Here is a 10,703-nt window from a genome sequence, read left to right as displayed (position 1 = left end):
ATTTTACATGTTTTTCTTTACCTTCTCCTTTCCACCTTTTACAAATGCAAGTATTTAATTTGAAATAAGCTGCTTAACTTGTAGTTAGAATCATAAGTTCATATAAACTTTGCAGTGTGTACATTATTTAGGACCTATGCACATCTTCTCCGTGAGCTGTAACCTCTCATCTCTATTTTAGTCTCTCTCCAAAAATACTAATATTAAACTAATCGTCAAGCTCGCCCACGGCCGAGCTCCCTACAGATTCAACACCAGACTAGCCATGTCCAGTTAGCCTTCAATGCCTTCAGCTCCACGATCAAGATGAAGTTTTTTGTTTCCGCCGGCCAGACGATTCCTGTCCTGCTGCTCTTCTGTTACGGCGCCTCATCACAAACCTCGCTGAAGTCAAATGGGGCTCATGAAAACACCTCCGACGACCTGGACGGCACGGGACTCTCCGAGGCACTGGCGCAGTGTCTGGCCCAGACTGGACAGGTGGCCCAGTTGGCTAGTCAGCTGACCAATCTCCAGACCGAACTGAGCGCTCAGACGTCGGCGCTGGCGTCACAGCTCTCGGAACAAGGTGTTGAGCTCACCGAGTTCGGGTCCGCTTTGATCTCGGGTCTCATTGACATCATGGAAAACCTGCCGGGTGGACAGCTCAGCACCGCAGGACTGACCGCTCTCCGGAGCCAGCTGCGGCAAGCAGCGGCCACTCCGCCGAGGGACTGCAGTGACCTGCCGGCCGGCACCACCAGCGGCGTGCACACCCTGTACCCGGGCCGAGACGGACCCGTGGCCGCGCTCTGTGACATGGACCTGGACGGCGGCAACTGGACCGTATTCCAGAGGCGCGACGATATCCAGCCCCGACAGGACTTTTACCTCGGGTGGCTCGACTACAAGTGGGGCTTCGGTGAGCTGGACGGCGAGTTCTGGTGGGGTCTGGAGCGGCTCTGGGGACTGACCTCCCAGCTGGACCGGCGCTACGAGCTACGAATAGATTTGACAGATTTTAACGGCGACAAGCGTCACGCCGTTTACCAGGGCTTCCGGATCGCGCCCGAGGCGGACAACTACCGTCTGACTGCCGTCAACTACACGGGTGACGCCGGAGACAGTCTCGCTTTAAACAACGGAAGACCGTTCGCCACTAAAGACAAAGAAGATAATATGGTGGGCAGTCTCTGCGCCCAGAAATTTCAAGGTGGCTGGTGGTTTTCCCCGAAATCCCGCGGTCCCTTTGGACACTCTTCCAACTTGAACGGAAAATACCTGATGGGAAAACACAGTAACATGGGTGGCGGCGTCTTTTGGCATGACTGGAAGGGAGCCTACTATTCTCTGAAAGCGGTCACAATGCAAATTCGGCCAACCAAAAAACTTTAATTGGTTCCAGTGAATCCACCTGCCAAGTATGTATACATTTTTTTACCAACGAGATTGAGTTTGGCGTAAAGATAGTAGCTGCTTTTACGTCACATTTTCCCCTTTCAACTGGACTACGGTAAAAAGTAAATACACCAAATGTTTCTCTCGTGTTGATGGAACTTGTACACTATAGTAAGATTTTTAAACCTGTGCGATGGTTTAAAGCGCACAACTGAAAACGGCACGGGACGGGCATTAGGAGTGAACAGAAAGTCAAAATAGAAAATCGAGGGAAATGTTTTTTCGGCTGGTCAATGTGAAAAGTAGAAAGAACTGAGACTTCATGTGAGCGTTTCACCGAAGGTCCCGAGGGAAAAGATGGCACGTGTGCTGATAATTTTTCATCTTCCCGGCAAATGCATGCATAATTTCGTTACGGAGCGAGCGAAGCGAGCGGAGTCTCATACTGAATTAAGGGAAAATCCTGAGTATGAGCGGCCGGCCGGCCGTGGGGACGCTCTTCAAAAGCTAATATCTTAGGAACGGGACATCCGATTGACAAGCGGTCTTCTTTACTGAATGTCACTTGGACGTAAAAGTTATGTGGTGTGATGGCCACCATGCCTTCTTGCCAACTACCGCACGTGGCGCGTGGTAAAGTTGGACATTTTTTAAGAACCCCCAAAATTGCAACCTCAATAACGGCACAACGGTTGGGCCGATTGAATTGAAACTCGGTACACAGTTAGGTCTCCATCAGATAATTCATCTGCATGTGTTAAGGTTGGGGTGCTACAGCACGTGCGCACGTGCAGGGGGCGCTCCCAGATCTCGAGAACGGCCTGGCCGATTGCGCTCAAATTTGGTACACGGTTGGGGACCAGTTAGTAGGGTGCCGTGCAAAAGTCAGTTTGGACCCCGCTTGCACGTGCGCACGTGCAGTGTGCCGCTTCCAGATCTCGAGAACGACTAGGCCGATTGCGCTGAAATTTGGCACATCGCTAAAGACCGATTAGTAGGGTGCAGTGCACAAGTTAGTTGGAGGTGCCCCCTCGCAATTTCGCACGTGCAAGGCCCATCCTCTCGCTCGCTCCGTTGGTCGCCCAAAAGGCGTTTTACTGGTTTCTTAAGCCTGAAACAGACTCTTCCCGCAGTCAGGAAATTGCATGCGAGAGCCTATTCAAATACATGGAAGCACGCTCGCATCCAGGGCCGCATCAATCGCACGCACCTCCCGCAAGCGCTTGATGCGAGAAGAATTAGGTATAATGTATTTGAATGGGCTCTCGCATGCGATTTCCTGAACGCGGAAAGAGTCTGTTTCAGCCTTAACACACTATTAGTTGCTATAAATTCTTTAATTCTTTAATTCTATAAACTAAAAAAAAAAAACAGTTGACCTTGTCCCGGCCGCGTATTCGCCAAGTGTATTACACGAATCGGCCCACCAACTACGACATCTCTAGTGCGACGTCATAGCCAGTCAAAGCCACCCGACGCGACAATGCATGCATTGAGGCTAGATTTGAGTTGAGACTTTTTCCAATGGTAGGTATATGGCTAATAGACAATATTTTTGTTTTGTTGGGTTAGGCCCTTTCGGTCGACAAGACCATTGCAGAGCCGGAAGGATGATAGGAATTAGGGGGAGACATTGGTCTGGGCAGGCACCCTAGTGAGTCGCCGGGGCTGAGCCCGTCCAGAGGACAGGCCACCCAGCCCCAAGGCACTCACTGCACCCGGCTACGGGGTGCGCTCCCTCAGGAGCAGCGGTGCCGCTCCAAGGGAGCAGCCCGCATGAGATAAAGTTGCCTGTCCAGCCCGGAGGGGGGTTGCGGCTTGGAGGAGAAGGATTTCAGTATCCTGAGGATAGAAGCACGGATAGGTGATAGACAATAGTTCTCCCGTGTGTCGTCGTAGCCGAGTGGTTAGAGTCTCGGTCTGGTAAACGAAAGTTCATGAATCATGATTATCTGATGTTACGCCACAGCCCACATTCCTAAATTTAGTCAGGTGTTGTTATGACCTATAACCTGGGTTCAAATGTTCAAGCTATGTGGACTTTAGAATATGCCAAAATATAGACGATCCGTTGCGTCTCGATGACTGAAAGACAGGATTCTTTGTTTGCATATTTGTTAATGAACAGTTAGCGAACAACGTTTGTCTGTTTATTTGATAGATATGAATTCCTCCACTCAAAGTCATCTGTTCACGAACAAATGTCTGTTCACGTACCTACAGTTCATGAACGTTCATTATTTTTATACGAACAAGTCATTATTTCTGATACCCTTTGCATTATGGTTCTGATGCGGTCACATCAACGGTCATGGGCGTGGGAAACTCACAAATGCATACACATACACATACATACACGAATACATGTCGAGTTTGTTGGCATTTATCGATCATGGGAAACGTTTTTAATCGGAATGCTGTCCCAAGGTCAGCAGTAAGTTCTCAGCCATATATGCATACATGATTGTCAATTTTCGTCGTCAAAAGCCTTATAATAAAAACAATGAGTGTCTGAAAGACAAAGAGACCGCGTGATATGGGTATGTCATAGAAAAAGCTGAAGTCAACTGACAGGCCACGAGCATGGCCAAAGGTTTCCCTTACATGGAAAAGGTCGTAAAATATCAGACATATCATACAGTTGTCTTTGTTGGTTCCCTCCCGTCATTACTCCCGGAGTCCACCTGAAGCGATAGCCAAGGGTGGCCAAGGCTTCATTAACCCGCGCCACACTGGGGTCTGCGTATAACACGCCCTACGGGGGGGGGGGGGCTATTCATAGTCCCCCTCCTAACTCCGAAACTACTGGGCCGATCGTCAAAATTCAAACGGTGTCTGATAGCACCGGAAAAACTGTCGAGCGAAACCTAATTTCATTGACCTCGAGGTCACCGATGACGTCACAGGTCAGGTCAAAGTAAAAATTATTAGCATTTTGGCTTGTTCACGTTTTGGGGTCTGGCCGCCGTCTTACAAGTCAGAGCAGGCTCATTTTTGGTTCACACACTCGTGAACAGATGCTCTAGATACCCTGAGGGTACCAAACTTGTACTTTGATTTTCAGGTCAAGGTCAGGTCATCGCAGGTCACGAAAATATTATATCATGCGTCGGTCACGTGACACATGTTTTATGGTCCATTTAGGCCAAAGATTTCGAACTTGATGTCGTCTGTGTCATTTGAGGTCATTTTGAGTCGAATTTAGCTTAGGTCAGGTCACTTTCAGGTCAAAAAAGGTCAAATTTTGAAGTTATAATTTTTCAACAGAAATGGTGTCTATGGGATGCAGTTTGAGCTCAGAAACACGATGGTGCTATATATATTGGCGTACGATGTCAAATACGTGGTGAAAAATTAATTTGAAAAATTAATAATTGTGAATTTTTTGCAATAATGCGTATAACTTGGCCATTTTTGAAGATATTTAGCTAAAACTTGCTAGAGTTAGTTATAATAACGCGTTCTATCACATATATTCCGTTATTTTTCGAAAAGTCAAAAACTTTTTGAAAATTATTATGCAAAATTTAAATTTAAAAATTAAAAATGCAAATTTTGAATTTTATTATATACAATTTTCGAAATCTTCAAAATTTCGAAAATCCGAGATAGCATTTTGATAGCGCAGCCTATTCTGAGTCCTCTCATGCAAAGAAATTGGATCTAGCTTAAAAACTGAGCCCTTGGGAGCGATTGCCGTGGTTCAATGTTTTGCGTCGAAATCGGCCGAACATGACGTCACTCTGACGTCATTGCCGGCCGACCTATGGTAGCTACGAAGTTCAAAGTTCGACACAAGGTGTCAAATTGATGCAGCCGAAGGTACTGAAAGTTTGTCGTCGATACGTCAAGCGGTTTGGAAGTTATTGCAGAAAAACGGGAGGGGGGCTATAAATAGCCCACCCCCCAGTGTGGGGCGCGGGTTAATCTGTGCTGAGGGCAACGCTTCTCTATGGTGAGGGGGAGGGCCGTGGGGGATGCTCGGAGTACCATGAATATACATAGGTATCTGATACATTTATTTGAGTGAGGACTGGGGCGAACCCAGGATTTTTTTACGGCCAGTGGCCAATGGCTTGAGGCGCCATATTTTCCACCTAACGGGCGCCAAAATATATGAATGCCCCCTAGCCGAAAGCACGGCCGAAAGGAGGGAGGGGTACAGACGAGAGAAGCGCGCGCTTGGGGTAGCGCATGAAGATGGGAGTGAATGCGGTTAGGTGTACAGCCCTCTGCAAACTGCGTGGTAGGTATTCTTTCTTCGACAAAACCGAGAATAACGCGGATACTATGCTATCGGTCGCTCGGAAATCATAACAGCAAGGTGCGCGAGACTCCGCACCTTAGATTGGCATTACCATCGCATTCATTTTCCATCCAGTTTGGCAACAAAACCCGAAAGTTTATATTTGCCCCCAAAACAAACTTTTGCATTTTGTTGCCACACAAGGCATATACTTTGTTTAGTGATATACCTAATCGAAGGAGTAGAGCATGGCGCCTCTATTTTCAGTGAGTTCCGACCGACTGACAACATAGTCTTTGAGCTATTACTGGTTTTGTCGAAAAAAGAATACCTACCACGCAGTCTGCTGAGGACTGTACATACATCCGATGTAGCCTTTGGCAGGCAACTGCACAGAACCATCTCGCTGAACATGCACATTGCACAGTGCACAGACACGACCGGAACATGCAAGAACTAGGCCAGCAAACTCTGTCTTTAAAAAAACACACACACACACAAACACACACACATACACACATTCCTTTTCAGGCGATATAATTTGTTTACTAGAAGAGATACAGTCAGTCAACAAAACGCATCTCGCACAAATAGCTTCACCTATTCAACCCATTCATAGATAGAGTCCCGATGGCGTTCGATGCGCACGAAACTGGCACCCTGCACTTTCATTCTTGTTGTCCGAGTTACGGTTTGACTCGGCTAAACGGCAGTATCAACGCTAACATCGGTATGTAACCCTTCCGTACCATGAGACGGAATCAACCACCGTCGAGCTACTGACCTGGCTTGTCGCCGCAGGCGCTGAGACGAGTCGGGCTGGCGCGGCCGCTGGCCGTCGAGTCGGGAGACGAGGCTCGCTCCTCGGCCGGCGGGGCGGCCAGCCGCAGCAGCGCCGGCCGCCGCGCCAGGATGTCGCCGATCATGAACGAGGCGCGCGGCCGGGTGCTCAGGTTGAGGCCGACCGGGCCCGGCGCGCAGCACTCGGACGCCGCCGCGTCCTCCGTGGCGTCCGGCTCCGCAGCCATGGCGCTCCCCGTGGTAGGTACGGGCGTCCCGCGGCGACTGACGGCCGAGCCGCCCCCGAGCCGCCGCGCCGCGCGCCGCCACTTGTCCGACGATGACAAAAGCGCCGCTCCAGGCAATTTAGCGTAATCAAACAGAATGTTATGCCAATCGCTGGCGGCTGCCGGGGGGCGGCGCTTACAGCCATATAGCACTCATCGGTGGCGGCGACCAATGAGCGGCGGCCGCGGCGCGGCGCGGCGGGCGGCGTCGCTCCGCCACCGACGCCTTGTTTACATACGGCGGCCGGCGGCCTGCGTGCGGGCGCGGAGGGGCGCAGCCGGCAGCTGCGACCCGGCGGCCGCGGGCGTGGCACCGCGCACAGCTCCGGCGAGACACAACCTCTTTCCTCTGACCATCATGACACGCCCGGTCCAATGGGAGCGACGGTGACCACGGCCAGTGTAATCCGCTTCTTTCGTTCTTTTTTCAATGTTGCACTTTCCGGATGGTCGCTTGATTTCATATCCTGGGTACAGGAAGGACCGCGTATACGATCATTGTTTGATATCAGTATGACTACACACACAGAAAAATATTGACACCGTTAGCGGTGTAATTGCACAGTACATATCTGAGCACTTGAGGAAAGTTAATTTAGTCCCTTCCCCGCTTAAATTACTCGCGCTTCTAAATGAACACCAGGAAGAAGGTAATAGAACACTGTTAGGAGGGTTGGGTGTTTTACTACATGTAGCAAAACACCCAACCCTCCTTTACTACATGTAGCAAAACACCCAACCCTCCTAACAGTGTTCTATTACCTTCTTCCTGGTGTTCATTTAGAAGCGCGAGTAATTTAAGCGGGGAAGGGACTAAATTAACTTTCCTCAAGTGCTCAGATATGTACTGTGCAATTACACCGCTAACGGTGTCAATATTTTTCTGTGTGCAGGAAACTTACCCTCCAAGTATGTCACTGTCTGACTGAAGCGAGAAAATGTAGGCCAAAGGCTATAGTTCAAACAAGAAATCGAGCATACTTAGCGCAAGATGTAACAGCGAAACAAGCTCAAGGCAGATGATCCATGCCTCTGAACAAGACATCCATCGGGAGATTTATTTACCTATAATAAAAAAACTAAGCGAGGAGTAAAATCTAGAAAAGGATGTGAAAACTGATACGAAGGCGATCAGTTCGCACCGCTTGCTGGACCATGAGCGCCTCCACAGCTTGCGCATGTTATATTGCACCACCCGTCACATATCGCATAGGTACATACCTACTTCGGCCACACCGATATTCGATCGATGATGAAAGCGCCGCCAACCATGGTAAACGGATTGTAATTCTTCCGGGACGTAATGTCGAAAAGCGTGCCGCAGACAGGAGGCAAAAGAGACACTGGAAGAGACCCGGAGAGACCTGCAGGCAGGATACGATTAAAAAATCGGAGACCCTGGCAAGATAGTCGTATAGAACGAGATCGCGCTCGGTCACCGAAAAAAAAAAAATCATTCGGGCCAACCGGTCGCCTGGAAAAATGCTGGGTAATCGGACTGTATGATATAGAAAACAAAGCGGGCATACTCGACTACGCCCTAAACCGCAGCAGAGCCCATGGCCTGTCCCGCATCGGCATCGTATCCAAGGCCAAGAGTTCTATAGCGTTGGGTCATTGGGTCGAGGTGGGAAGTGAGGTGCGTACCGATAAGCACAGAAGCTGCGCCTCCCTCACAGTAGCTGGATATATCCACAGAACCGTGAACCATTCACAGACACGCCTCGCACCGGGCGGCACACATACCAACCACATCGAATCGCATTTCCCGAGAGTGACCTGAGAAAGAAGAACATCAAAGCCGTGGATTTCATTACATCTTGACTACAATAGTTCATGTGGCGAGGGTGCCACAGGCCTCAATGATGTGGCCAGCTTGTCGCCAGACTTCATCACCGCCCGCCGGCGCCAGTTCTGAGCTTGGTGAGTACCTATAGCCTAACCTAGCCCAGTATCCCCCCAGCCTAACTAACCTAAACCTTCTGATTTTTGCCTACCAGGGATAAGGAAACTGTAGCTCCCAGGAGCAGAATGGAAGCAGTTATAGTAAATGAAATATTTTAGATAAGTGGTTATAAAGATAGATACACAACCACTACCCCTGAAATATTTGATTTTTTCTGGTCTGCCGTTTGAAAAGGTGAATTTAACATGGAAACCCAACGGGATAGGAGCTTTTGAGCTATTTTGGTCTGAGTGCTACCAACTGTTACTGGCTTCTTAAGTAATGTTAGTAGTTACATGACCCTTTTCAGCGCGATGGCGCGCGACCCCATTCAGCGCGAGCGTAGTATAGGGCTATATGTACATATATTCGTGTATCGACGGATCGCATCCAGGAAACGCCGTGTAGTTTCAGCAGAGTTTCATTGATGTAGACTGTTAAATGTTTGTGGTATCATGAATGTGAAGCAATTCATTTATATTTAAGTTTTAACTGCTCGTCGCCCTGTCCCTAGCTGTTCCCAGAGAAATTGAAAAACAATGTTACACGCCCGGGATCCCTGCGTAGTGCGTATATACCGTATCTGCTGTTATTGACACGATAACCCTCGCGGGCCCGGGGGGGGGGGGCGTTTTTCGCCCCCCCCTGGCGAATATTTGCGATAACTCCCGAACGCTTAGGGATAGGAAGGCGAAACTTTCAGTACCTTTTCTCTCATCAATTTGACATCTTCTGAAGTAAAAAATTTGGACCTAGCCCCCTTGATGACGTCACAAGGTCCATTTTTCTAGACCCCTGCACGGCAAACTTCGGCGTCACAGACGCAAACTTCAAATAGCTGCTAAAAATAGAGTTTTAGAGATAAAGACAAATTACGAGCACGGCTGTGTAGCGTTTGACCTAGAGAAAAATAGAAAAATAGTTTTGGTGACCTGAGGTCAGAGGTCAGGTCAACGACCCCGAAATGTGGTTTTAGTTTCTCGCAAATAACTTCGACAAAAATGGTCCTAGAGCTACGGCAGTGATACCATCGCATTCGCCTTGTCAAGCCGCGTCGAATGATATATATTTTGTTCGGAAAAGGTCAAGTTTCATGTTGACCTCATGTGACCTCGAATGACCTCTGGTTGACCTTGACACATGAAAGGTCGTTTGTGATGGATTTGTACCCGCTGATCACGAATCTGGCATCTATTTTCCTCTAAGCCTTCATTTAGAGCTTCCGGATGGCAAAATTGTCTTATTTATTATTACTAACTTGAATCAGTGAAATAGCCTCTAGCAGGGATAGGGGAAGCGGGGGTAGCACCGCCATGTGGGAAACACCGCCATCCTCTCTATCGGCAAAACTCTGAATTGCAAATGTAAACACCCCCATTTCGGTGTCCGAACGGAAACGGGACGCCGCGTGAGGTAGGTTTCGCTAAGATTTATTTGATTTTGAGATCGCAATTGCCCATTTTGTGAATTTCAAGCCATCGTTGTAATCATTTGGCATGTTTTAGCAGCAAGTAAGTGGTCATTTCAAGTCAAAATGCCTTGATTTTTACGTTAAATTTGAGGGCACGAAGTGCTCTTCGTTGAGAAAGGAATTACAGAAGAATCGCGTCCCGGCTTGTTTTCCCGTCGGGGCGTTGTCGGTCCATGACTGTGTGTGGGGTAACACCGTCATGCTCGGCGGTGCTACCCCAAGGGGTGGCAAAATGGATAAAGCCGCAATGATGATTCACTCAGCTCGGAGAAGAGCTTTAGTCAGGCCGCAAACGTCGTCTGTTTTTTAACCTCACGTTTGACTTCACTGGATGTTTCGAAATAAACGTGAATTTGTCATGCTTTGTATGCATATTGTCCGCAACAAACAGTCTGATCTGTGACAAACTAACAACCAACTCTTGTGTGTCTTATATGAGTTTGAGTTACTATTTCAGACAGCAGTAACGCTTCCAAGGGTGGCTGTCACCGTAAGGCCGATCTGTGGACAACATCGCCATCAGTGGCGGTGCTACCCGCACATTTTTTGGAGGACGGAAAATGCAGGACTTGTTTTCAATGTCTGTAAAGTAGCGAA

At 48.7% G+C, this 10,703-nt stretch overlaps 1 protein-coding gene across 1 annotated transcript; it reads left to right on the top strand.

Moving 5' to 3' along the window:
- The first annotated feature begins 306 nt into the window (after positions 1 to 306).
- On the top strand, positions 307 to 8,696 carry LOC122377111 (microfibril-associated glycoprotein 4-like). The gene is made up of 2 exons (XM_043357078.1): positions 307 to 1,161; positions 8,691 to 8,696. The coding sequence occupies exons 1-2, from the start codon at positions 307 to 309 to the stop codon at positions 8,694 to 8,696; spliced, it is 861 nt and encodes a 286-aa protein (XP_043213013.1).
- The last annotated feature ends 2,007 nt before the right edge of the window (positions 8,697 to 10,703 follow it).

The sequence above is a fragment of the Amphibalanus amphitrite genome, unplaced genomic scaffold (genome assembly GCF_019059575.1).
Source record: "Amphibalanus amphitrite isolate SeventyFive unplaced genomic scaffold, NRLGWU_Aamphi_draft 002521F_arrow, whole genome shotgun sequence".
Lineage (NCBI taxonomy): Eukaryota > Metazoa > Arthropoda > Thecostraca > Balanomorpha > Balanidae > Amphibalanus > Amphibalanus amphitrite.
The sequence above is the reverse complement of the archived record's forward strand: the minus strand, read 5'-3'. Positions and strand labels throughout refer to the sequence as shown.